Below are 27,887 nucleotides of genomic sequence, written 5' to 3' on the forward strand. Positions count from 1 at the left end.
TAAAAAGTATAGGAGTGTGCCCAACATCCAGTTTGAGTCAAGTCTTCTTATTTTTTTACCCAATAAATATTTTTTTTCTTTGAGCTACTCGTAGTCTCTTTATTGTGCCCTTAAATGGGGTTATTTTTCCGTATTTGAAATTAAGCGGAGTATATTTCAAACTATAATCATTTTTAACTGGTGTATGGAGTTATGCCATACGATTAAGAGTGATTTTTCTTCTCTCACCATTGTATTGTGCAAGTTGGGTCTCTTGGTGAATAATAAAGAGATCCCCAATTTGAGGGGGAGAAGTAGGATGATAAGTAAAAGAAACAGGTAACCAATAATGAAAAATTTCACATGTTGTTGTAATCAAGATATATGTGACTAAAATATCCAAGGGGAAGACAATATGAGAACAAGATGAAGACTACAAGCAATATGTAAAAAATAAGAAAATTAATCAAATCAATGCAGTCAAAATTTATTTTTAAAACACAAAAGTTATTTGACCAGTATTATTTGCAAAGTGAAATCATAAATACCAACTTGAAAGGAGTGTTAAAAGACACCCACGGGTGTAGAGGTGGCATGACTAGTAAATAAGGAGAATTTTCATTAAAAAAACATAAAATTATAATTACACAGTCTGGTATACGTACTCTTATGTCTTCTTCCTTTTGAAACATATAGCCCTAAGGGCATTGTAGTTATTGTAAACACCTTCACACAACTATAAATACAACCTCAAGGCATGAGATAGAACCTTCAATCCTCTTCCTCTTAGCTCAAATTCGACCATACACCTTTTTTTTTCCTCTTCCTTCTCTCCCTTGGTTTATTCTCTCATCTCTCTCAAGAGCTACAATTGCTATTTATATATTGTCTTTAAAAATCAACATAAATAAACAATAGACTATATAAAAATACATAGTCATTTTTATAGTGGTTCACAACTTAAACTCAGCTTGTTACATTCACTCCTAAGGTGTTTCATACCTAGAATTCAACCCACTATGGAAAAAGTCGCGTGACACTTACAACATAAATGTTACAAAGGCCAATTATAATGATATGCCAATAAAGTTATGTGCAACAACTCTTTAAATTATTGAAGCTTAAAGCTACAGAGGGATCTTTCAGTAACTTAACTATAACTACAATTTTTTTATGAATGAACGAGTAAAGGAGTTGATTTACCCTAAACAATATTTGACTAACTATGTATAAGGATTTTTTGTTTACAATTTAAGTACAAATAAATACCTTTTTACTAGGCTAATTTTACAATATAAGCTAAAATGTATAAACACCTCTCCTATGTGCCCTTCATTCGATTTCAAAGTTTTAGTTCAATTTGCTAACCCAATATAAATTTTTTAACTATAGGGACAATTAAAAAATACAATTCAATGAAATAATAGAATCGAAAACAATAGTTTAAAATGTTAATATGAACACATTAATAATACATAAATTCAACTTTAAATTCAGAAAAATAAAAAATAATATATTTTTAAATAATGGTTTGATTGTATGTAGCTTAAAAAGAATATGAGTTCAATCAGGGTCAAATATAAAAAATAAAAGCTCAATAAACTAGTTACTTACTATAAACTGATTTTAAAATTAAGGGATAATATCTAACATCGAAATGAACTAAGACAATCATCGGAATAAGAATAAAAGCTTTGGATTACAATTGCACAATGAAATATTGAGATTCTAATATCCAATTTTACCTCACAAGACAGATTTCAAAATATGAGAGTGCTTTGGAGTATGTTTTGGCTAGTGTCACAAGTTAAGTCCTATACAAATTAGACGATAGTGAAACCTGATGAAAATAATGGTAAAAAAATATGACAAAATTTAACATTTGATGACCTAATAATGGATATGGATCAAATTTTGAAAGATCACCTCAATATTTTATAGGTATGTTTTGTTTGAGAAACAAATCTTGTTTGATCAAACTTATCTTATTCTCTTGCAACGTCTTCTTTGATTAAGATAACTTTGGGTCAATTGGCTTACGATACTTTTACGACTTTACAACTTATTCGATCAACTTGTCCTCCAAAAGACTTATAAGTTCAAAACTTACTTGATCGACATGTCTTGTTCAATTAACGTTATTTTAGAACTATTTATAAATAAAGTCATATAAAATATTAATGAACATATAATAATTGAATTAAAAATATCACCCGTTTTGCTTATACACTTTTAACACATTTAAAAAATGAAAAAAATTATTATTAATTATTTTGAAATGATATAGGAGGCTTGAAAGCGAATATTGCAAAAGCCACCCCACCGTGACAAGGTCTGGTTTTTCTTGTTCGTCTGTCCTGTCCGAGTGGTTAAATGGAAATCCGTTTTAATGGGGGCAAGGCGGATTATACGTGATCCGAGTCACTGCCATCCATACTTGCCAGGGAGAGTTTTAAATTTTGGATTAATGGGGAATTTTAGGAGAAAAATCCACTAGGGACTCAATTAGGATTTACGTGTATGCGATGGCGGTCGATAGAAACCGTACGAGTAGTAGTTTCCTTATATACCGCAGCGCGGAGACCTCTTCATGCTACAGCGTCCGAATCGGGTAAAGAATAACGCTCTCACGCGCTCAACGCCCTTTTGTTGGCCCAAGAATCAGCCTTCATTTCGATTCCGTCGCTTGTGTATCCACTGAAGCTGGTGCTGGATTTCCGGCTTTGAGAAAATCCGGCGGGGGGAAACGGGCTTAGCGAGATTGATATCTTTTTTTTTTTTTTCTTAGTCAATCGATCGATGATGTCGAATCTACCACAGACCCTTTCCCTTAGTGCTCAGTTTACCAATACTAACCAGGCGTCAGCCAACGTTGGTGCGAGCGCAGCCGCTCAGGCAAACAAAGAAAGAAAAATGGCAACCGCGGAGCAACTGGTTCTTGAGCTCAGCAACCCTGAGCTTAGGGAAAATGCCTTACTCGATCTCTCCAAGGTCGGTATTTTTCTTTCCGTTCTTCAATATTTATTTATTCATCTTATTTCAAATTATATTTTTTTTCGTTCCCGGAAGAGTTCTGTTAGATTTCAATCCCTTAGGTGAAAGTCGCAAAACTAGAGAACAAGGGGGCTTGAATATTTCCTCAAGTAAGGCGCGATGAAAGACTATCTTCTTATGTATATAATCGACATTGGTATGGTAATGAGAGGGACGGATTGACATTAATTGGGTAATTGGACGGAAGAATTATCTCACAAAGTACAGGGCGACGAAATCCGTTTTTGTTCTCGTGTCATATTTATATCATTACAGAATTTCAAGTGCGTCGGTGTATGTTACATCTCAGGAGCTCTGATGGTAACTACTGCTTCAATCGGCGGTGGAAATATTTGCATGGTGGATGCTTCAGCTTCGTTCTCATTGCAGTTTTTTTGCATGGAAAATGGAACCATACCTGGTTGCATTTCAAGGCTATAGTGGTTGAAGATAAAGAAACATTATCTCTCTTTTTTTTTTTTTTTTTTCCTCTGAGATAATGGTGAAAATTTTGTTGTACGAAAGCAAAATCAGAAAATGGCCCCAATTGGATACAAGCGACACAGACAATACAAAAGCAGCTACAACAAAATAAAGCAGAAAAGAGCGACATAAATAATATGATTAAAACAGAAAAGTCAAAAGAAAACTACTTAGTAAGGGGAAAGTTATCACCAATGACCAGGTGTGGTTGGCTAGTTTCAAAGAGAGAACTATTTGGTCAGCTTCTCGAGGTACTTGCTAGTCAGATGAGACACACTGTCAATTGATTTCATTAAAGAACTGAAGGAGATGCAATAGTGGCTCTACAGAAGTCCAGCTGATCACAGCCGCTGAGTCACCCTCAACCACAAGTAGCCTGAAGAAAGAATCCCAAAGAAGCTGCAATCCATGGAAAGGGTCCAAAGCTCAGCCTCCATAGAGTTGGCAATATCCAGAGGGAGCAGTGTGTATAAGTTTGATTGTTCTAATTGTATCTGTAATTACTTCCTCACTTCCAGCAACTCCGTGATTCACCTATGAGCTGTCCTTCCTTAAATTAAGTTTTAGAGAGCCCACACCAGGTGGAGACCAAGGATGGGCTTTGATCGGCTTGGGAATAGAAACATGTCTATTTGCATCAAATTTATGAAGAAATTTTTCTAGACCACTGTCCACCTGGTGTGGAGGAGTTCCTCCAATCTATGATTGTTTTTGGAAGTGAAAGAGGGACGTTTTAAAGCTGTAGATTGTAGTTCCATTTTACATGGTTTGCTGTCGAAGTAGCATTCATGGTAATGTGCAATAGCTCCATTGTCCTTGTGTGTATTGGGTGGAGGTTGAGAGTGTGTTAGGGCTGGACTCTTGATGACTATAAACTGAAACACTAGGGAAATGGTGCTCAGCTTGCGATTAGAGTAATCTTGGAGGATATGGAACTTATGTTATTGGTTTAAATTTTGTCAATGATTCTTACTGAACTTAATGGTTCCTGTTTTAAGATCCAGTTATTCTCTAACTAAATCAACTAAGTCATAGCTACTGCTTGGCAATGTCATTACCTATATGTGAGGGAAAGAAGGGTAGGCACTGGAGTAGCTCAAACTGATACTCATGTCCAAACCTCATATCGTTGATCTTAGTAGCTCGCACAGATACTCATGTCCAAGCCCCAGGTAGTTGCTCTTACACACAATGTGCAGATAAATGGAATAGACTTCCTGGACGTTTTGACCCTGTATCTCATTCATTCCACCATGATTTACTCAATCCTCCTCTCTGAATTGAGATAAGAGATGTTTGGTAGTCTTCAAGACTAATTACTGATTTTTCATGGCCCTTGTCTTGAAGGAATGTATAGATCTTTGGCAACCAGTTGCCTGAGATAAAGGTCATGTCGACTAATTTCATAAACTCGGAAAATATCTGTAGGGCTAGAAAATCAGTTAAGTTACAGAAGGGAAAAGGAGGATAGATTTTTACCTATGTTAGTTTTTTATTGTTGAAACATTTTAAATTCCTGTATCTTTTTGATGATTGGACCTTGCGATCAAGATTTCCGTGGAAAACTAATTGATTCATCTTCATTCCCACAGAAAAGAGAGTTCTTTCAAGACCTGGCTCCATTATTGTGGAACTCATTTGGTACCATTGCTGCACTCTTACAGGTACACTTCCCTTCTATACTGTTGCTGCGATATAAAAAGGGTAATATTCTATAGAGTATTATTGTATGTGCGATAGCATTTTATCTTTGGTATTGTGACTTTTATGCTGTTAAGACATGTGGTCAAGACATCATTCTGATGTGGTCTTTCCTCCCAGGCAGTTTCTTTGTACCTTTTTCTCTTAATAAATCTTGTTTCAATCATGTTTTGGATAAAAAAAGTTGCATCTATTTTCTAGAAATCTGAGATAGGTTGATTTGAATGGAGAACAGGAGAAAGAAAGAAGAGAGAGATGGGAGAACTGCTGTCATTGGAGGCAGTGTCGTTAGAGGTCTAAAGTCTGCCTGTTACCCTGTTTATTATCACTTAAGTGAAATATTGCAAAATATCAGAAATGCCCTTCTCCTCTTAATTAAACAGAAAACAGTAATAAAGGGCTATTTTAAGTACAATAACCTTAATATGGTCTAATCTACCCAACATATACTTACTATGAAGAGGGGATTCAACCATATCATGGTGAAATTACCAACTACCCTTATATTTTCTAACAGTCCCCCTTAACCTAAAGCATAGATATAGAAATACCCTAGCTTGTTACTAAATCACATAAATTTACACTTGCCAAGTACCTTAGTGAAGATTTCTCTAAGCTGATCAGCTGACTTTATGCGAGGCGTTACTAATTTCTTCTCATTCTGAATCCTTATAAAGTCACAAATCAATATGTTTAGTTCTCTCATGGAATGTTGGATTACTGGCAATGGAAATCACTTCTTGGCTTGTCACAACCCATGATCATAGGATCCTTAGTTCTCAAAGCCAAATTCCACCAAGACTGATCTTACCCACTTGAGTTCACTTTTTTTTTTTAGCCATTACTCCATATTCTGCTTCAGCACTAGAATAGACAACCACATTCTGCTTCTTAGCCTTTCAATTGACCAAGTTACCTTTAACAAATTTATAGTAGCTCACAGAAAATTGGTTTCTATCTTTCATTTTGCATAATTCTGAAAAACCCATAATCTCAAGATGTATATGAATGTTATACAACAACTCCTTACTAGGAGCTCCTTTTTGAAGTATTTCATAATAGTGTGTGTTGCTCCAAGAAGATTTTTTTTTTATGGAATGCATGAATATTTATCCAAAAACAAGAGGAAAGAGAAAACCTTACTAGGAACTCCTTATGTGAACTCCTTTTAGCTTGATAGTTTGCCAAGTGATTGGCAGATTTGGGGGGTGTGGGTCCATTCACAATTTAGGTAAGAAGATATATTACAAATTTCAAAAAAAGTATCCTAGTGTCACCAGGGGGGCTGATTCTCTTAACACACCAATCAATGACAACCTTAGAGTCTCATTCGATGATAAGGGGCCTAGAGAGACGATCTCGAAAAATCATGAGGACCTGAAGTAGGGCGCAAGCTCAGCGGTTGTGGAATCAGAGATACCCAAAGGGGCCAACAAAGGAGTAGAGGATGCAACTATTTTCGTCGTGGATTACCCCCACCAAAGTTGGCGGGCCTAGGGCAGCCAAAGGCACTGCCGTCAATTGAAGCATGATCAATTGGCCTCAGACACTTTACTCTTAAGGACACCGTGAATAATGGTTCTATTTCAATTACCTCCCACTCCTCTGATGTTCCAAAATAGTACTTTTATTTGCAATATTGAAGACACAAAAGGGATCTTGTCTGTGCAATTAATATTAGTGAAAGGGAACCTTTCAATTTCTAGTTATTGCATGATCAAATCTCAACTCGAGAGATGCTGATAGGGTCTGAATTGTTGTTTTTAGGGGATTGGCGAGGCTGCACGACTTCAGTTACTTGTGTGATGGAAGGGCATAACAAGTAATTATTGCCATTTAACTTCTTAGATGTAATTTGAATGCCAGACGAGTCCTTACTATCAAAGCCTCGAAAAAGTTACTTCCCCTTGGCCTTGATCCAAACTAGAATAATTACCTCTCACTGAACAAACTATTTGAAGACAATCTGCTGAGATCACACTCTCACACCCTGCGCAGACACCTTAGGTGCACAACAACTTGCTGACAAGTCCAATCTAGTGAAAAAACATAAAATCCAGAACAATTGCAATCCTCCACAACTTAATGTCAACAAACTAGCACAACCCTGTCACTTAAAACTCAAATCAAGACCGAAATACTAATAACTCACAAACCTGGAAGGATCTGGGTAGGCACTGGTCTGCTCTAGGGCAAGTTAATAAACCTTTTAGGATCACAAATACATAGAATAACTAAGCAGTACAATTAGGCGTTAGCCACTTGGTTATGGCACAAAAGAGAGGAAAGATCTAACCTGTAAGCTCTTTCAGCAAGAAACATCAGATTTTACCCTCATTGGAGTTTATACAGGCCTAGTAGAGAGGAAAAATCTGGAAAAAAACTCGCATCTTAGATCTCATCACTCTCATACCATGTAGAAATCTGAGATAAGTTGATTTGGAAGGAGAAAAGGAGAAACAAAGAAAAGAAAGAGATAATTGCTGTCAATGGAGGCAGTGTCGTGAGGGGCCTCCTTGTTGAGAGTGTTGTAAGGGGCCTCTTTGCTACTGACTCTCGTGCTAAATTAGGAGCCTCCCTGCAATCTCTTGTAGTAAGGGGAGTGCTTCCTTAGTGTTTGCTTTGTTCTCTCTTTGCTTGTAATAAAATCATTACTTTTTCAAAAAAAATAAAAAAATGGAGGTAGTGTTGTTAGAGGTCTAAAGTTGACCTCTAACCTTTTTTATTCTCACTTAAGCGGAAAGATTAGAAAATGATAGAAATACCCCTTTTTCTCTACTTAACAAGAAAAGTAATAAAAGGGCTATTTTGAGTACAATAACTAAGCATAATCTAAACTATCCAGCAGACATACTAGGAGTAAAGGATACAGCCATTACATAGTGAAATTACCAAACTATTTTTTAACATTCTATACCAAGGATATCAATGAATGTAAACCAGTACACACCATTTCTTTTGATGGATTTTTGGAGATAATTTTTCTTGCTTGTTTTTTAAAATGTTTTTAGATTTTTTTTTTGATGAAATGTGTGTATATTGATAAACAGAAGAAAGGAATACAAACCTAGCTTTGGGGGCTGGACTCCACAACTAAGTGTTGGAGAGACACACCCGCTTTAGCCTGAGAGTCTGCTAAGTGATTAGCAGAGCTTGGAATTTGTTTCCATATACAATTTAACCCTGAAAGTAAATTACAAATTTCTTTAAACATATCCCAATGTCGCCACGGAGGTTGACCATGGTTTGCACACCAATTGATGACTACTGTTGAATCGCCTTAAATACAAAGGGGGCCTGAGAGATGACTGGTGAAGACCTTGAGCCCGTGCAAAAGGCCAGAAAGTTTTGCAATAGTCGAGTGTTTTTAGATTTTTTAAAAATATTTTTAACAAGGTCATTTAAGGTAGTTTCGACATTTAGTAAATGGTTTTGCTGGATTCTATTTATGAGAGGGGAAAAAGGAGTTTCTTTGGTTAGTGGGTGGGTTTTACTGTAGTGAATTTTGGGTATAAAAGAAGAAGTGAAATTTGACTAACGGTTTGTTTTCTTTGGATATGTTAAATTCTGTTTAGGTTCTTTTACATGTTTTCTGTATTTCTTTGACTCCATTATATATTTTTTGAAATAGTGGGATTGATATTATGAGGGGCAGAATGAATGCAATTAACGTTAAAAGATTAATCTGCTTTGGTGATTGTTTGTGGTCATGATTCACTCGTATTAATTCATTTCAGTGGGCTGTAGGTGGTGATGGTTGATGTAGGCAAGATTTCTGCATGAATTATAAGAAAAAAATAGTGCTTGTGATAAAAAGTAAACTGATGATACTCATGCTCTTGCTTCTCCTATGTCCCTTGATATGTGATGTGGATGGAATGCATTATCAATGTTCATTGCCATAACATAAACTTTTACGCAACCTAACTAATGCTAGTCTACTTCTCATCTTTGATATCTTTCTGCTATGTTGGAAGCAAGCTAAGTAGCATGTTTTTGGTGTGTTTAAGAACAAGCTAAGCAGTATTTTTAACCATATGCAGGAGATTGTTTCAATATATCCTGTACTATCTCCTCCGAACCTCACTTCGACTGCATCAAACCGAGTTTGCAATGCACTCGCGCTTCTCCAGGTGATTACTTCTTTACCAGTAGTTGCTTTTTCTATTTTATTTATTTATTTTCTTTTGAGAATGTTCTTATTTTATTTCGTATGTCTTGGTTGTATGTTCACTGTACAATTAAGATCAGTTTCTCTAACATTTTGCTGTTTTTTCTTCCCATTGTTTGGAATAGTGCTATATATTAGCATGAGAGTAGGATGAGAATGTTGAGGTGGATGTGCACTGCTGCCAAACTAGGAAAGGCAGCATTGAAAATCTACATGTTTATGAGTGGCAGCATGAGAAAATAAGATATTGTTTGGAAGGGTCTGGGTATTTGCAATTGAGGCATCTTTGTTTCCTATACATAAGCTAATGGCCATTGTTATACCATGCCTATGCAAATCTAGCACCATGGTTCTTGAAAATAGTGAGAATTTTGTTCAAAAGGAAGAAAAAGACACACGAGCCAAGCCAGCCTAAAACTAAGGTCTGCAAAAGACATCAGGCTAAAACAGCAACCAAAAAGGACTAAATAAAATAAGTGGAAAAAATACACATCAAGGTCCATCAATGCACATCAAAGGGGATGGAATCTCCCATTGGAAGATCTTCTAATGAAAGAACATGGTGCTAACTAATCCACCATAGAATTAGCCCAGCGAACAGTATGAACCCAATGAACATGCAAATGTTGACAATTAACCACAATCTCATCATAAATGAGAAGGAACCTTTAAGGAGGCACCATACTGGAAGTGGACCAAGAAATAACACCTATAGAGTTCCTCCTTAACCACTAGAAGATAGATATATCTTTGGTGGAAAACCCGAAGAGCATAAAGGGCACAAAGTTCAGCCTTCTAAGAATCACATCGACTGAAAGGAGTATATTAACCCTGATAACATTACCAAAATGGTCATGATTGACTTCTCCTTGTGGGGCTTAGATTTCATGAAATTTAGTTTTGATCAACCTTCAGGAGGAGGTTCCCGATTAAACAGTTGGAGGAATGACATGGTCACAAAAAGCTGCCACAACTTGCCAATGCATCCTTAAGAGTGAGCTTGGCAAACCATAACAAGAAGATAACTTTCTAATCCAAAAATGAGTTGATGAATTACTCTCTAAATAAGAAGACCAAGTGAGCTATGTTTGCTAACAATGGTTCTGTTATTGTGGTCTTTCCAAAGCACCAAATAACTATAGCAAAGGACAATTAACCATAAACTTTTACCTTGTTTTGACAAAGATTTTTGAAAAAAATTGGACATTAAATCCGGAATAGTTTAGGGAAAACAAACCTGAAAACCATACAAAAAAAAAAAATACTTCAAATATTAGGTAAACAATCAATGGATAAAAATGTGGTCCTCTGTTTCCATATCACCATTGCCCTTCATAAATGTATGGCCTCTTCTTGCAAGTTGGTCCCTGTGAGAATCTTACCTTTTGGAGAACCCTAGAGAAAAAAAATTATTTTTTGATGAGTTGGTTAATTCCAAACTAAAGAAGAGTCTTCATATCCTATTGGTAATTGAGGTAAGCTGCCTCTAAATAAAGAGGCTAGGTGTGGCATCAAGTTGAGCCAAGCTTGAATCTATGCAGGTTAGAGCTTGGCTTGACCTTAAGACTTCAAGTTCAAGCTCGAATTCGAGCCTTAAATTGAACTCAAGCTTTGAGAAATAAATAGAGAGAATTTGGTGATGAGCTTAGTACCTTGAATTGCACGTTATTGCAAAGGAGTCCAAGACTTTGCAATGGAGTATACTTATGTACAATAGTCAGCTTAATAGATCTAATGGAAAGAGCAAACTTCTCCATCAATATCGTTTACTCCATTGGCAAGTAGCAACCTCGGTTGTTAAGGAACCCAAAAGGGTTGAACGATCGATCGTCATTGAGGTTTGAGGTAAATAAGAGCAATCGTCAACCAACTAAAGAGGGAATTGATGAGAGCAATTAGGGTAAAGGGTATTTTTGTAAGAAAATTATCTATCATAGATATTGCCTTAAGGCAACAGCACCAAAAACACCAAAAACACCAAGAAAATGTAGTTTAAGGTACTCGCAGATCAAGAAACCTCAACTCTGGAGGTGCTGCAGGTCAAGAAGAGAATACCGGAGGAGAGAATGACGTAATAAAAAGAAAAATTGAGAGGAATCACACCTGATATGATTGTCAATGCTTTGATTCCATGATAATTTGAGAAATTAAGATATTAAAGAACAAAGAAGAGAGGAAGAGAGATAACGAGTAAGACAAAACTGCCTCACTTTCAATATCTGAAAAATTAGGGTCTAATTTGATCCCTCTCCTTAATTATAAGATAAGAGGTTAAAAGACATAAAGGCCCTCAACATGCAGGAAATAAAAGGACATTAAGTGACTTGATAAATTACCCTAGAATGCTTATGTATAATAAAGAAACCCATAAACACAAACAGAAATTACAGCAAAGTCATTGATAAGTTGGGTCATTCACTCAACAAGGTTATACTGGAAACAGGAACTAGAGGCATGATATAAGTAATATGGGAATTAAGGCTATAATGCGATTGTTTCCCAGTGAATCTTGCTTATATTTGTTTAAATATTTTTTATGTTTCTTCTATGAGCTGTTTTATGTTCCTTGTGGTTTTGGTATTTTGCTTTCTCTTAGTTTTATGGTTGGCAATTCTATATGGAAAAGATGACTGATCAATTCTATTTTGATTTGTTTCCCCTTTATACAGTGTGTGGCTTCACATCAAGAAACGAGGACCCTTTTTCTCAGTGGTAAGGCAACGTATGAAGTACTTGAATCCCACTGAAGTCATGTTAATTGAACAGAGGAAGCATTCCGTAGTTGCTTAAAACTTTGCTGTCTCAATGGTACTTTCTATGAGGAAAATAACTGTTGAGTACTAATTTCTTGAATATCAGATAATACCTTCAAATTACTGTTCTATTGTGGTCTTGTCGAGGGGTTAATTTAAATCTTTATTGCAATGCCTTACATACTTAAGAGATCAGTTGAACTATTAACAAGTATTTCGTTTTTGTTATCTTTCAGCACATATACCCTTGTATTTATATCCATTTCTGAATACTACATGCAAAACTAGACCATTTGAATACTTGAGGCTTACAAGCTTAGGAGTTATTGGTGCACTTGTCAAGGTAACATCCTACTTACTGTTCTCATTATTCTTGGGTTTGATAAAATCATATTACATTTGTAAATAATGTATGTTTGCATGTTATTTTCTGAAAAGAAATGTTAGCTAGTCAATGATATATTATATGCCTTATTTAAATAGAGAAATTTCTCCTACTTATAGTAATTAAAAAATATGAGTATTTTCCAATGTATAAAAGCCAACCCAATCATCAACCTGGTGGAGTGATCAGGTCCGATTGAAGCCAGTTCAGTGGGTCTTATCCACCTGTTGACCCAAAATGATGTCATGTATTTTTTGTTTTTTATTTTTAACAAAAGGAGGGGAAATTTTTTTCTTGATCACAATTTGGTTGGGGGGAAGGGTGCCTCTCTCTTCCCTACAAATGTGCAGAAACTACGAATGTCTATGGGGAGGGTTGGGCTGCTCCCATATTCGGTGAAAGGAAAGAGAAGAGGAGGGGGGGGGGGTCCTCTCTCGTCTGCCTGCATGCATATTGTGCAGTTGAAGGACTTTTTTTTTTCCTTTTTTCTTTTGGTTTCCCGTTTGAACAAAAAATTGGTCACCCTTTCCCCAGGCTTTACCATTATTAGACCAAAAGAATCTGGTTCAACTGGATGGTCCAATATAGGTTTGATAAAATTGGAGTTTTCACAATGATTGTGTAATTGTTAATAATTTTTATAATTTTTTTTAAATTTTTTATAAAAAAATTAATTGTTGGATTATTGTGGATGTCAAAGGCAGCACTACTTGTCAATATTGTATATTTTGGTAGCATTTTTTTCTTAAAAGGGACTTAGCACATCAAATTAGTGTAATCAGGGTTTACAAGTGGTGATTATATTAATAAAATGTAAGAAAAATAAATCAACAAGAAGATGAAACAAGGGTAAAAAAGGCATGCAGGGCCATCTGGTTTACTGATTGATTAGGAAGGAAAAAAGTGATCCTGAGTCATATTTCAGCTTCATTACATGTAGCATCTGGCGGTATTATTGTATTGTCCTGATGATATATTTTCTTCTTTTGTAGGTTGATGATTCTGATGTCATTAGCTTTCTGCTATACACAGAAATAATTCCACTTTGCCTGCGTACCATGGAAATGGGCAGTGAACTTTCAAAAACTGTGAGTGAATTAAATATAATGTTTTTGTTTAAAAGGTTCTATCTATTATCTGTGAGAAAGAAGTCTGCTTTACTCATTGCGGAAGTTGGAGGGAAAGAAAAAGAAAAAGAAAAAGAAATTATTGGTTAAGAAAAGGTTGGTGACACTCGATACTGTGTCTACATTTTGAGTTCTTCGGGCTAACTTGAATCTATGATGCAGGTAGCAACTTTTATTGTTCAAAAAATTCTGCTGGATGATATGGGTTTGAGATACATATGTGCCACCGCAGAAAGGTTTTTTGCTGTGGGGCGTGTTCTGGGATCTATGGTTGCATCTCTTGCTGCTGAACAAAATTCTCCAAGGCTGCTAAAGCACATAATTCGTTGTTATCTAAGGCTTTCTGACAATCAAAGGTTCATTTTCTTTCTGTAGCTTTCACATTTTGCGTCCTCTCCTAGGCCTATCTTTTTAGGTTGAGAGTCATTTTGGTTTCCTTTGTTACAGGGCATGCGAAGCTTTGAAGAACTGTTTACCTGAAATGTTAAGGGACGGAACTTTCAACAAATGTCTAAATGTAAGTGACTTCTAAAACTAATGGTGTTTATTCACTACCACATGGGAGGAATAAACCCATCTGGTTTGGATTCATCAACATCCTAAAAGAGGATATACTTCAATGCATGGCTAGGACTGGCTAAGATAGACTTGATATGTGTAAATGGTCCTAAAATGTCACCTTTATTGTTTTACCCTGTTTCTTCTCTGATACGTAACTCTAAAGTCTGATTTTTGCAACTAGAGAGAATGGACTGAGTCTTGTAGTTGATGCATATATTTGTGGTTACGAACCATCCTTTCTGTATCTTATTCCCTCTCTTTGTTATTCTCCACTATGAGATTCTTGCAGCAAGTAAGGCTGGAGGTTGGCCATCTTGATGGTTATGGATCATGTTGTATTTGATGCTCCTTATTATATCATTTGAGAAACTAGAAATTAGGTTCTAGTTTCTTTGAATTCCTCTAAAGAAATGGTGGTTCAGTGTGTCCTTCAAAGAAAAGGTTCTAGTTTCTTTGAATTCCTCTAAAGAAATGGAGGTTCAGTCCGTCCTTCAAAGAAAAGGTTCTAGTTTCTTTGAATTCCTCTAAAGAAATGGTGGTTCAGTCCGTCCTTCAAAGAAAAGAAAAACGACTCTACTGAGTACTTTCCCTTTTTTTTGTTTCCTTTTTTCCCTCAGGTGTTTTTCCCAAAGTTCATGAACTCAGCTTGCTCTCCAACCTTGTAAGATGGCTGGGTCCCTTTGAACCCAGTTGTATGTCTATGGAGGGTCCCTGTTTTCTTTGTGGTGCCGACACGAATGAATGTGATCCGGCTGGCTGAGCTAGTTCACTTGTTAATCTTGCCTAGTTAATGCTTGGTGAACCCTGTTTGACCCAATTCTGATTCATATATTGTTCTGACCAGGTTAAGGACATGGTTCAATCTGTCCGTCCAGTCCGTGTCCAATAACTCCTGTTTATTTATTTATTTATTTATTTTTGAATGTTGATTACAAACGTATACACACTCTTTTTGAGACTTGAACTTAAAACTTCAGACTATGAGCAAGGCCCACTCCACTTTCTTTCATTTGCTGCTGTAGTGTCAAATTTGGCAAAATATTTTGTCCATTAGTTTCAAACTGGTTGACTCGTTTTCAGTTTTGTTATGCAAAGAACTTTTTCCCTCCCTCAGTATCACACTTAATTATCATAAATGGTATGTTGGGAAGGTGAAGGGTACACATGAGCTACTACTTCTATTGCTGCCTTTGTGCTTTTTCCTTTTCTCTACGAGGGGGAATTTTTGCTTTGGAGCAACTTCCTTCTTCATAAATATTGGGATTCTTACACAAAATATAAATCACTGTCTTCCACTATCTGCTATTTGATCCTGAATGGTGCACAACCACCCTGTTCACCTCCGTGGTTGTCTCGCCTGGTGATGCTGGGTAACTCGTGTTTCGCCCCCAGCCTCCCCCTCTCTTAACTGTTGGTGGGAGGCATGATCCATGTCCATTGCCGCCGTATGGAGGTCTACTGTTCCTTTCCTCACGGAGGGATATAACGACTTATTTGTGATTTATATCAGCTTACTTTACTCAGGAACGAAGGAAAAGATGGTAACACAGGTGTTGTATGTACTTTTTCAGGAAGACCTAACAACTAGGCGATGGCTCCAACAGCTCATCCAGAATGTCAGAGGGAGTAGGGGCGGAGTTGATCATATGCTGTCAAACTAGCGTCATCAGATCACCTGTCACTAACACCTATCCATTTTGCAGCCTATATGATTATCTACGTCTATCTTATAATGCGTCAATTTCGCATGGGGTTTCTTCATTGTAATATTCTCTTCTGATAAAAGGATAATTATACTGCAGTCAGAGAGCCATCTGCAGACACCCACTTTGTTCATAAACAGTCTTGCTGCTATTGTTTGCATTCTCCTTAATATTGGTTATTAGCATATTAGTGTTAATTACAATCGTCCTCTGTTCGTAATGAAATTGATTGAAATCTTTCTCTCTTCTGTGGCTTTAGTGCTGCTATTACATGTTTTACGTTTTCCCAGTAGATTTCTGTCACTCTCTGAACCATAGTGGCGCCCGTTAGATCGAGCAAGGATGAATATATCAGGTTTACAAGGCTTATTTATTTATAGGTTTACGAGGGAAGAACTTTACCATTTGAACGGTAGGCTGTCATTTGGTTAGTACAACGTAGTTCAAATTGTCTAATGGCTTTTGACGTAAACCCCATCAGCTGCAGAAGGAAAAGGTAAATTAAACCGATCATAGGGTAATCAAAGTTGCAATCAGGTAAATGATCACGCTGAGTGTAATAATTAGTTAACCAGTACAGAATTTCCAAAGCATGCTCTTCGTTCTACTTCAGATTTCGAACCGGACCGAAAGTTCGTAACAATTTTACGCCCACGCTTCCCTTGAACCGATGGATAGAGTTTCGCGCTTCTCGTTATCTTCTTCTCTTTCCCTCCATCCGCACCTGCCGCTACTCCTCCCGTTCCACTTTAGCCGAGGATGCAAGCTCAAGCTCAAATTCAATTGCAAAAGCATGCGTCACTGCTTCCTTCACCTTTGCGCCACTATGGTGTAAGCGTGCGGGTCACCAACATCAAGCTCATCGCTCAAACTGCACTTCCACTTTTCCGTCTTCAAGTTTGTTGTTTTAGTAGTAATAATCATGGTAGAGAGCGCAGCAGCAGCAGCGCCGGAGGAAAGGAGGAATATAATGTCGAGAAACAGCAGAGAACCGCTTATCCCTTCAGCGAAATTGAGCCACAGTGGCAGCACTACTGGGAGGAGTACGGAACCTTTAGAACTCCGGACGAAATTGACACTTCGAAACCCAAGTTCTACATACTCGACATGTTCCCTTATCCCAGGTTTTCATCGATCATTCATTTTCCTGAAAACAAAAATAGGATTCATCTGTGTTGAAAGTGATGGACTTTAAAATTTTCAGTTAAATGAACTCCTCATCACTTTAAATCTAGAGGGGTTTCAGGGTGGTCTTCTGTTGGGCTTTTCTCTGGTGGGGGTTGTATTTTCTGTAATAATCTCATTATATATTTTAAAATCATTATTGATATCTCTGGCTATAACCGAAATATGCAGTGGTGCTGGATTGCACGTTGGTCATCCTCTAGGGTACACTGCGACTGATATTCTTGCCAGATACAAAAGGATGAAAGGTTTTAACGTTTTACATCCAATGGGATGGGATGCGTTTGGCCTTCCTGCGGAGCAGTATGCTATCCAGGTTTGCTGAACTCCAATATGTAATGGATTGCTTATGGGCTAGTTTAACTTCCTACAATAATACCTTCTTTTCTTCTATGTATAGACAGGAACACATCCTAAAGTGACAACTATGAAAAACATTGAACGCTTCCGCTGTCAGGTTCTTCATTTTCCTGTATTTTCTTTAGTTGTTATACTTTGAAGTGAAATAATACCTACAGTATTACTGTTTGATAATCATTTTCTTCTAGTTTGTAGTTAATTTATGTTGTTCCCTTTCAGCTCAAGTCCTTAGGCTTCTCTTATGATTGGGACCGTGAAATTTCTACAACAGAACCAGAGTATTACAAATGGACGCAGTGGATCTTCCTCCAGCTGTTGAAGAGAGGACTTGCATATCAGGTTGTGCATAGGTTTGTGACCTAGTTTAGTTACTATTTTTTTTGGTAACTCAGTTTGATTACTAGATCTTGACAATTCCTCTTCTAATGTGAGGGCTAAGTTTGGCTTTTATATATTTGATATTTTGTCTGAATTTTATGATTCATTTCCTCGCACCAATAGGCATTCTTTTCTTTTTTGGTTTTTGCTCATTAGTGTGTAGCTTACCATACCCCTGTTCTTTTTGCTAGTCCGTCAATTACATCTAATTTTTTGAGCTCATTGCTTTAGGCTGAAGTACCTGTTAACTGGTGCCCTGCACTTGGTACTGTTTTGGCCAATGAAGAAGTGGTGAACGGTGTTAGTGAGCGAGGGGGACACCCAGTTGTGAGGAAGGTTAGTTGTGCTAGGCCATTTGAATGCTTGTTTCATAGATTTTATAGTAATAAATAAACTTGGTGATCCACCTTAAGAAGATAGTTTCCTGTTTCTCTTAAAGGGTTTGCTTCTTCGAACTAGTACGTGGTCACATTCTTTTTCCTATCAAACAGCCAATGCGTCAGTGGATGCTCAAGATTACCGCATATGCTGATCGCCTTCTTGAGGACTTGGATGAACTTGATTGGCCAGAGAGCATTAAGGAAATGCAGAGGAACTGGATAGGTCGATCTGAAGGTGCTGAGATGGAATTTCCAGTTCTTGATTTGAATGGAAATGATCAAGGTTTAAAGTTGACCGTTTTTACTACCAGACCAGATACTATTTTTGGAGCAATGTATGAGATTCAGTTCTCTCTTGATCGTCCATGTGGGAAGTTTTAAGCTGTATTTAATTTGTTCTTCAGGCGGCAGTTGACAATTTCTTCTGATTTCTGTGTGGCAGGTACCTTGTCATTGCACCTGAACATGTCTTGTTACCACGTCTAGTTTCTGAACCCCAAAGCACATCTGTATGTTCTCCGGCCTTTCTTCTTGTTTTATTTATATCTGTGGAAGACCTACCTCTACATAAAAGATGACAAAATATAAATGCAGGTGGAAGAGTATATCGGTCAAGCATCAATGAAAAGTGAACTTGAAAGAACAGAACTCCAGAAGGAAAAAACTGGTGTTTTTAGTGGTTCTTATGCTAGGAATCCGGCTACTGGTGAAGCCATTCCAATATGGGTGGCAGATTATGTTTTGGGAAGGTTTGTTTTTTTTTTTTTGGGTGCTTATGTTCTTTTAGATTTCTGCAACCTTGAAAAGTATGCTTGTCTTTTTTTTTTTTTTTTGTTTCTACAGTTATGGCACTGGAGCAATAATGGCTGTACCTGCACACGATTCACGTGACTATGAGTTTGCCATGAAGTATGACATTCCTGTTCGTTGGGTAGTAGCTCCTGAAGATACAAGTTGCAATAAGACTGGAGAAGCATATTCAGGAGAAGGTATTATGATAAATTCATCTAGTGCTGCATCTGGGCTTGATATAAATGGCTTTCCTAATAAAGAAGCTGCTAATAAAGTCATTGGTTGGGCTGAAAGTACTGGACATGGAAAGAAAAAGGTAGTGTGGTTTTGCACATGATTCTTTTTCAGTATACGTTGCATCATATATAACTTTCCCTTGATTAGGTGAACTACAAGTTGAGAGACTGGCTTTTTGCAAGACAACGTTATTGGGGTGAACCTTTCCCGGTTATTTTCCTTGATGATACTGGTGAAATAGCTCCCCTTCCAGATAGTGAATTACCCTTGACCCTTCCTGAATTGGATGATTTCGCTCCCACAGGGACAGGGGAGCCTCCATTAGCAAAGGCACTTAACTGGGTATGTACTTATGGTACTTTTATTCATGTCTGAATCTTCTTTTCTTGTCCCTTCTTAATCTTTTCAAATGCATTTTTGGGATGTTTGGTTTCATTGGTGTGCTCCAATCTCTGACCTCTTTCAGCTTCTATATATTTATAGGTTAAAATCATTGATCCTGTTTCTGGAAATCCGGCTACAAGAGAAACGAGTACAATGCCTCAATGGGCTGGTTCTTGCTGGTAATTTGCTTCATCTTTATTTGCTTAATCTTTATACTTGCCTTTTAGTGTTTGTCATGCTGTGGCGTGTCTTATTCTTATCTTTTGCAGTAGCTTGTCACTTTTAAATACTCTTCTGCCATGAAAACAAAAAATTATCTTTTTAGCTGGTAATACAAAATTAAGGGAAACTAAATGTTAAATATTGAGCCCAAACATATACCGACAAGAAATCTTACTTGAGGTATTTATAAAAGTTTCCTCCAAGGATTGATGGTAAGACCTTGCTGCTACTGGAAAGTAATTATATGTTTCTGCTTATGAAAAGTTTAAGGACTCAGAAATTTGATTGTATGATGAGTTACGCCTCTAAATGATAGCAGTACTGAGGACATCTTGGATCACTCAAAATTTGGAATAAGATTTTTTTTCCCATTTAACTATTTCCCATTTTCCCATTTTTTTCCCTGCTGAAAATAATACTTTTAGAGAAGAGTGTCTATCAAAGGGAAGGTGCGCTCACCAGTATTATTTGTAGTTCCAATATGAAAAATGCCCCTGATAACTACACTGTAGACCTGTGAGTTGTATCTCAGAAATTTAAGGTCATCTGTGGAATTTTCATGCAGGTACTATCTGAGATTCATGGACCCAAAGAATTCAAAAGCTTTGGTGGATAAGTCAAAAGAAATGTATTTACAGCTTCCCATTTGCTTTCTCTTCTGATTTGTTCATTGCATAGTTTGTGCAACATTTTCTCCTGTGTTTTTTCAACTAAGGGTCAACTTGGATGTTAGAGTATTTTGTATACTGATGTCTCAATTTTCTACTGTATGTTCTTATGTACAGGTATTGGGGTCCTGTTGATATTTATGTAGGCGGTGCTGAACATTCTGTTCTTCATTTGCTATATGCTAGGTTTTGGCACAAGGTTGTGCTTCAATAAGTTTAAGTTTTAGAAACAAATATAATCAATAAATTTGTTAGGAAATCTCTGTTAAATATTTTTAGTCCTGAACTAAAGTTTGTTAGGGACATCTTGCAAACTAATACCTGCTGCAAAACTGCTCTCTCAGGTTCTTTATGACATAGGTATCGTTTCCACAAAAGAACCTTTCCAATGTCTCATAAATCAGGGACTTATACTTGGAGAAGTGAGTATCAGGAATCTATTTATGCATTTTTTTCCTTTTCATTTTGTGATAATCAATGAATATGATCTTCTAATACATAATCCTCAGGTTGAGTATACAATATGCAGAGATGCAGAAGGGCAATTGGTATCCGTTGACTCTTCTGGTGCTGCTAGTGAATTTTCTCAGGGAAGGGTGCCTGAGGAAAAGGTTTTTATGATTTTTTTCCAAATCAATTCTTGAACTTCTTCTGTTGGCTCATTCTTATGTCAAATGGCTATGATCTGTCAATTAGGTAATGAAGTCTGGTGATTCCTTTGTGCTGAAAGATAATCCAAGTATTCGTGTGATTGCAAGAGCCCATAAGATGAGTAAGAGTAGGGGAAATGTTGTAAATCCTGATGATGTTGTATCAGAATATGGTGCAGATTCTCTTCGTCTGTACGAAATGTTCATGGGGCCGCTAAGGTAATCCTCTTTCATTCAAGTCTTCAATTTCATCACTGAATGTATTAGTTAGTTCATAATTGATTCACTGATTAACCTTCCCCTCTTAACTTCATAGAGATTCTAAACCATGGAGTTCCAGTGGTATTGAAGGGGTCCATCGCTTCCTTGGCAGAACCTGGAGGCTTATTGTTGGTTCTCCATTGCCTGATGGATCATATGAAGATGGAACAGTTGTAACTGATGACAAACCTACTTTGGAACAACTTCGTTCCCTTCACAAATGCATTGCAAAGGTCAAGTCCTTTTATGAACATTTAAACTTCAAGTATTAGAATGAATAATACTCTGTTTGTGTTTGGATCTTTCTAAATCAGGTATTAGTGTTAAGGACATCAATTTTGGTTTAGATTTTGTTTCCATGATACATCCATAAGATGTGTCTGAATATAACTTGTTGTGAAGTTGCAGGTATCAGAGGAAATTCAAGAGACGAGATTTAATACAGGCATTTCTGCAATGATGGAGTTTATTAATGCAGCATATAAGGTTGTTGATAATGTTCTTTCATTTGTTTTGTCTTAGTTATGCGTTCAGAGTATTAAAAAGCCGTATGCATGTTACGCTAATTGTACTAATCCCTGATGTGGTTTAACTCTTGCATGGTATCTCATATACAATTTTAATTAATGCCTTCAGTGGGATAAGCAGCCAAGGTCAATCATTGAACCATTTCTTTTGTTGCTCTCACCTTATGCACCTCACTTGGCTGAGGAACTTTGGTCTCGGTTAGGGCACTCAGCTTCATTGGCATACGAGCCTTTTCCAGAGGTACAGATGACACTTTTTATCAAGTAGCAAAATGCCACTTATACCCATCTTTCTATATGTTTCACTGGTTGCAGGCACAGGCAGAATTCTTGGAAGAGACGCTAGTTGTTCTACCCATTCAGATCAATGGGAAAACGAGGGGCACTATCCAAGTGGAAAAGACATGCACTGGTGATGAAGCTTTGAAATTAGCATCTTTAGATGAAAAACTTGCTCGGTATTTGGCTGGGAGGACAATAAAGAAGAGCATCTATGTTCCTGGTAGAATCCTGAATGTCATCTTGGAGCAACCCAAGGTTGCTCGATAAGCTGCAGTTTACTTGCCCCGTTCATTGGTCTGCAGGTTATGGCTCTCAAGTCAAAACTGCTGATCTCCAATAGCTGTTTGTTGCATTCTGTTTCATTATCCTAGTAAAGAGCCCAAGCTCCGCCAAATTGGCATTGGCTTTGTATCTCTTCAGAAAACCTTGAGAGCTTCGAGATTTTAGTGAGCAGAATCCGCCAAGCCGATTTCTCGAACATTGTTTGGCTGAAAACGGAGGGAAATTTGAAGTTTCGACTTTCGAATCGTAATAGTATGAATTGATGGATAAAAGCAATTCTTTTATATGACTTTTCCTTTGAACACTCAACCCGCCTTTTCCCTGCTATGCTAAGAGTAGGGGAAAGTGGACCAAATTATGATATCTAAGGAAAAGAAACGCTACCTTATAAATAAACTATCGTGTACAATTGGTTAAAAAAATGCTTTGCCATGGTAGAAACAAAATTTTCTGCACAGCAAAACATCCTAACAAGAGAAAGATCTCAACCTTTTACTTCAACCCACCTGATCTCTGCTGCGCCACTGGAGAAAGGAGATGAGTCTAGATGCAAGATAATGATTTAAAAGTTTAAAAAGATTATCAGCGCGTCCTCTTACAGGTAATTGAGAAGTTACTGTTGGAAACAAACTCTAAATGATCTGAACTAAGCAGATTCAGCAAGCCATGATCAGCCAGATCCTGCTCATGAAAATGATAGCTCCTACTTAACCTAGTCAAAGCCAACTCATGATAAGATACGAAACTAGCACACACTGAGCTGAGTGGATGCTCCCAGTACAACCACAACCTCATTTTGGAAACATCTCTTTACTTGGCCAAAAATATAATATCTATGCAGTCTCAGCAAGTCCAAAACGATTAGGTAATGGAAGCTGGTACTGACATATGCCTGATGTAGAAGCAAGCTGCAAAAATAAACAGAAAGGAATAGATGCGGCAAATAAAGATGAAATTCCACTACTAAATGGGACGCTGTTCAACCAAAAATATATATACAAGTGGCTACAAAGACCATCCTTACAAAATACATATCCAACCTTTGGCATCCCCTCAACAATCTCAAGCAGGTAATGAGTTTTTCATCAGAAAGGACACAATACATCCTAATAGACCACCTGCTGCTACCTGTTCACAACAGAATTCATATGGAATACATAAATATATCACTAAGCAAAAGCATCAGTATGTCTAACCATGAACAGAACAACTAGAAAATGACACTCGTAGATAATGGAGAATGCGGAACATCAGAAATGTAAATCTGAGAGGGCTGGGTCGAGAAGTTGCAGGCCAACAACTTCTACAATTTTCTGATACTGGAAGAAGGTAGATACATAAAAATGTGCATAACTGTTCTTGAAGTTCACCTTGAGGTTGAGGTGTTCACAGCCATCACCTTCATCACGTATTTAGTTAATACTCAGGGTGCGTAACATAAACATTTTGCTTCAAGATCAACCTAAAGGTCCTTTGCTAAATTTGGCTTTTTACTTTTTTTAAAACTTTTTAGTGTCCCCGTCCTTATTGTTTTTTTTTTTTTTTATAAAAGTTGATTTTATTAAGAGAACCAAAGAAAAAATGGGAACTAACCCCTAACAACAAGAGATTGCAAGGAAACTCCCTTCTTGGCCAAATTATCGGCCACAAAATTTGCTTATCTCGGGACTGTCCATATTATTGTTGCACCTCCCACAACTTCTAATGCTACATTAACTAACACCAATATCAAAGTTTTTAACTATTTTTTGTACTTTCAAAATATTTAAGTTCTAGCCTATAAAAATACAATCACTAAGATAAGGCCACCATCTTGGAGAGTTTATTGTAAATGTTTGACAAGTAGTTGATGCAAATACAGCAGTATTATTTCAAGTAATGCTAGCAATTACACCGAGATTTGAGGATGTCTGAATGCCTGCATGCTCATACGGAATGCAACATGATAAATAGGTACCGAAGTCTATCACTTTTCTTAGTATCATCTAAAGCAAATTCGAGACTATAAGGCTATTAGCATGTCAACCTTGTGAGCAAGAATTATATGCCACTTTGTCCAATAGATCCTTTCTCAATTAAAGGACCTAGCTAATGGAAATTCAGAGTCAGCTATTGGCAGACAATTGGTTTAGCAGTCCAAGATGGGCTTAATATTTGTCCACGAAATAATACAAACTCAAGAATGAAAAGAAACATATTTTAAGAGAGGATGTAGCAACAGTAAACACAATGTCCATAACAAACCTGAAATGGAGTATGACCGAGTAGTTCGTGTAAAGGTCGGACATTAGACAAAGGGTGTTGCGCAGGCAACTCACATACTATCTGATTTAGCACCTGTAATCAATATCATATACAAGAAAAATCAATGTAGCATATGGATGAGCATCTGAAATTACATTTTTATAGATTAGAATACACATCCTATATAAATAACCTGAATATGTATACAATAGAGTGCAGATACATGAGATATTTTCAAGTGATTTTTTCATATTCACAATACATATCAAGTAGTTTTTCATATTTCTCTTTGTCTTTGTATAAGTTAACCAGCAGAAATATAATGTTAAGAGATGTTTGTAATATTCCAAATTGTCTAGTGGAATGCATATAAAGAGCTATTTCAGAGGGAGTGAATGCAAATTTGTTATTCCCAAATGGTATATTTTGTAGACAACTCTTCTACAAACAGCCTCACCAAAATATAGACTAAAAAAAGAGCAGTAAAAAGATATATCATTATATCCAAATCCTGCAAAGTGATACAACTAAGAACTGATCAAAATTAGCTCTCAGAAGCTCTAGCCCAAAGTGATACCTGACAAGACTCTAGAAACCTTCTCTATATAAGATGAGCCTGCATCTACCCCACTTGAAGCATCATTGGTTTAATTCTATATTCCCTGAATGTTCTCAGTTGCTAAGTATTACAGTATTATCTATTATGGGCAACCTTCACATAAAATACTTTGTGTAAAATTCAATCAGGAAAGATCAAACCATTAAGTGAAACTACAACTTTCAAATAACTTGTTAGTGAAAATCAACTCTCTTTTGAATCGCATTTTCAATTAAAATCAACTGAAACTATGGGATTTGCATGCTCTACCAACACAATGCAGACCAAGTGAATCATCAAAATGAATTGGACATGAGACAAGCTCTGCTGAAAAGCACATGAACTTGAAGGCTTGATTCTTGTGCAAGATTAATGAAGACCTACTGAACATATTGAAATGTAGTTATTTTGATAATGAGGCATTTCTCTCTTCATCATTAACACACAGCTAATAGGCATGAAACTAGACACAGTCTCGTTCTTTCTATAACCTTGTCTTACATCCAAGTCCCAAAATTACAATGAAGGGAATTTACCCAGCACTTGTACTAACATCAACCTCTTTTTTTCATCTTGATACATCTGACTTTCTACATAGGCTGTTGGAACAAGTGATAACAAAAGGAGCCTATTTGAAACTCGGATAGCCAGAAAATAGATGGGATCCTTGATACAAGTTTTATCTAGAATCAAAAGGTGTCTAGTCCTGGCAAAAAGAACTAGTTGAGCACTCAAGAGAGTCCGGTAAGCAAACAAAAAAGATGTCTTACATTAGTACTGAAGATCAGGTCCTGTCACCTCAGATCTGAATGTCAGGACCAACGTTTTAATGGCTGAAGCTGATGAATGACTTCCACGAGTTTAGAGTTCTTACCAATTACAACAACTTACACTGATTAAGTACAACTGGGATCACGTAAGAATTTGTGAAATTTATAACATACCACAACACACATGGCAATGCCATTAGAATGTCTCTTTTCATTATTTTTATTTCATTTCATCTTTTTCTTGAATGAGTCAATTCATTGGGAGAAATTCTGAACACATACACGCACAAACAAGTACAGAGACTGATAGAACTCATACGCATATTGCTGATACTTTTTTTACCCAGAAGAACTGAGACATATCTCTGAAGGAAGTACATACCTCAGCTTGTTTGCCAGCATGCAATCTAATCCCAGATGCGTCGTACATGACCTGCAAACATTTAAAAAATGGTAAAAAGCAACAACCGATCTCTGCAAAAACAGGGAACAATAACAAAAGAGGGGCGACTGAACCAAATTAGATCAGGTTATCAGTTGTTGTATGCAAAGTCTGCAATCAAATGTCAACATTCAATAATCCATGACAGCAAGGAAGCAGAGCCAAGATAAAGCAATATCAAATTAATTGATAATCATGAATGAAAAAATCATGGAATAATATATTTAGAAAATACATTACTAGAGAATTGGGAACGATGTTCATTGAGGCATTCTATATCCTATTAACCCCCAAAATCTTTACGGCAAAAGAACAGAAAGGACCTGGTTAGTGGATACATACAATAGCAGCCAAAACCACGGCGAGCGCAAAGCTTGAGCCTCCAGTCCCTTCTTGAAAACCGATAGCTACAGCAAGAGCAGTCACAATCGCTGAATGAGACGAGGGCATTCCGCCAGATCCAAGCAACCTTTTAGAATCCCATCTCTTCTCTTTGTACCTGCAACTCTAGGGCACTCGCTGAATACGTAAATCAGAGAGAAACAAAAAATAAGATATAAATTTCAAACTTCCACAGTAAGGACCCTATATGATATTGAGAAATTAGATGTTCCCGAAGGATGGGCAACGAGGCTGCCAACTGGATGTCTGGAAACCAAGCAAGGAAGATGAATTCACGAGGAATAACACAATGAATTCCATTCCATAGTTTAAACTTGTCTACACCCTGGATTATAATACTTTAAGTCATCCAAATGCAACCTAGATTCATAATGGATTAAAAAGGGGATTCGATTCATACATCCCCGCAGTCGCAGGACAGCTGGAACCATCATAGAGCTGGGTGTAGAAGCAGTAACCCGATGGAAAGGTTTCGTTTCTCTCAAATATCACTCACCAGGAGATGACCATCTTAAGGAATTGAGCGATCGTGAATGCAAGAAATGCAGAGACGAGAGGAAGACTCGTAAACATGGAAGGTGTAGGAGACGGCAGCGAACGAGATGAGAAGGCATCCCCGACAGTCCGCACTTCGTCCATGAAATCGTCCTATCTCTTTTACTAACTCCAACAATATTCGACTTCCCTGTCCTCCTCCTCACCTCTCTCGCCTCCGGAGTAGCGCTGTTTGTGGCGTAAAATGTCGACTGTAGAATGGTTGATAGCTGATGCCCACGTTTTCAATGAGATCCCTCCAAGTTTTGCATTGATTTATTTAACTCAGGTTTTCAATGTAATAAATCAATAACAGTATTGGTCGATGGCGGGCGCGTGCCGTCAGGCGTCAGCCCAACCAACCGCAACCGTTTACCGAAAGCGCCCTTAACT

The 27,887-nt window shown here is 37.1% G+C and overlaps 3 protein-coding genes across 4 annotated transcripts; 2 read left to right on the forward strand and 1 right to left on the reverse strand.

Moving 5' to 3' along the window:
- The first annotated feature begins 2,539 nt into the window (after positions 1-2,539).
- Positions 2,540-16,109, forward strand: LOC137962248 (uncharacterized). The gene is made up of 9 exons (XM_068809009.1): positions 2,540-2,970; positions 5,088-5,159; positions 9,240-9,329; positions 12,037-12,079; positions 12,357-12,463; positions 13,498-13,593; positions 13,795-13,988; positions 14,080-14,149; positions 15,765-16,109. Exons 1-9 carry the CDS (start codon positions 2,779-2,781, stop codon positions 15,852-15,854), a joined length of 954 nt encoding a protein of 317 aa, XP_068665110.1. The 5' UTR covers positions 2,540-2,778; the 3' UTR covers positions 15,855-16,109.
- A 531-nt stretch (positions 16,110-16,640) lies between these two features.
- LOC137962233 (leucine--tRNA ligase, chloroplastic/mitochondrial) lies at positions 16,641-22,763 on the forward strand. 2 transcript variants are annotated; one of them, XM_068808981.1, is made up of 20 exons: positions 16,641-17,020; positions 17,253-17,397; positions 17,482-17,538; positions 17,661-17,780; positions 18,051-18,155; positions 18,311-18,534; positions 18,642-18,708; positions 18,794-18,948; positions 19,043-19,307; positions 19,376-19,570; positions 19,712-19,791; positions 20,400-20,462; positions 20,620-20,701; positions 20,847-20,924; positions 21,012-21,113; positions 21,199-21,371; positions 21,469-21,646; positions 21,822-21,899; positions 22,050-22,181; positions 22,256-22,763. In XM_068808981.1, the coding sequence occupies exons 1-20, from the start codon at positions 16,656-16,658 to the stop codon at positions 22,487-22,489; spliced, it is 2,898 nt and encodes a 965-aa protein (XP_068665082.1). In that variant the 5' UTR covers positions 16,641-16,655; the 3' UTR covers positions 22,490-22,763. The 2 variants fall into 2 exon arrangements, with proteins under 2 accessions (XP_068665082.1, XP_068665084.1); XM_068808983.1 differs by lacking the exon at positions 16,641-17,020 and having other exon boundaries at positions 17,263-17,397; positions 17,486-17,538.
- Positions 22,764-23,439: 676 nt separating this feature from the next.
- On the reverse strand, positions 23,440-27,741 carry LOC137962926 (uncharacterized). Its single transcript, XM_068810060.1, has 5 exons — positions 27,457-27,741; positions 26,901-27,057; positions 26,499-26,549; positions 24,749-24,841; positions 23,440-23,632 (listed from the first exon to the last, which is right to left on the reverse strand). Exons 1-5 carry the CDS (start codon positions 27,597-27,599, stop codon positions 23,567-23,569), a joined length of 510 nt encoding a protein of 169 aa, XP_068666161.1. The 5' UTR covers positions 27,600-27,741; the 3' UTR covers positions 23,440-23,566.
- Positions 27,742-27,887: the final 146 nt, after the last annotated feature.

The sequence above is a fragment of the Aristolochia californica genome, unplaced genomic scaffold (assembly GCF_029961685.1).
Source record: "Aristolochia californica isolate CCGP_79_NKW_82.1479 unplaced genomic scaffold, dmAriCali1.0.hap1 SCAF_4, whole genome shotgun sequence".
Taxonomy (NCBI): Eukaryota; Viridiplantae; Streptophyta; class Magnoliopsida; order Piperales; family Aristolochiaceae; genus Aristolochia; species Aristolochia californica.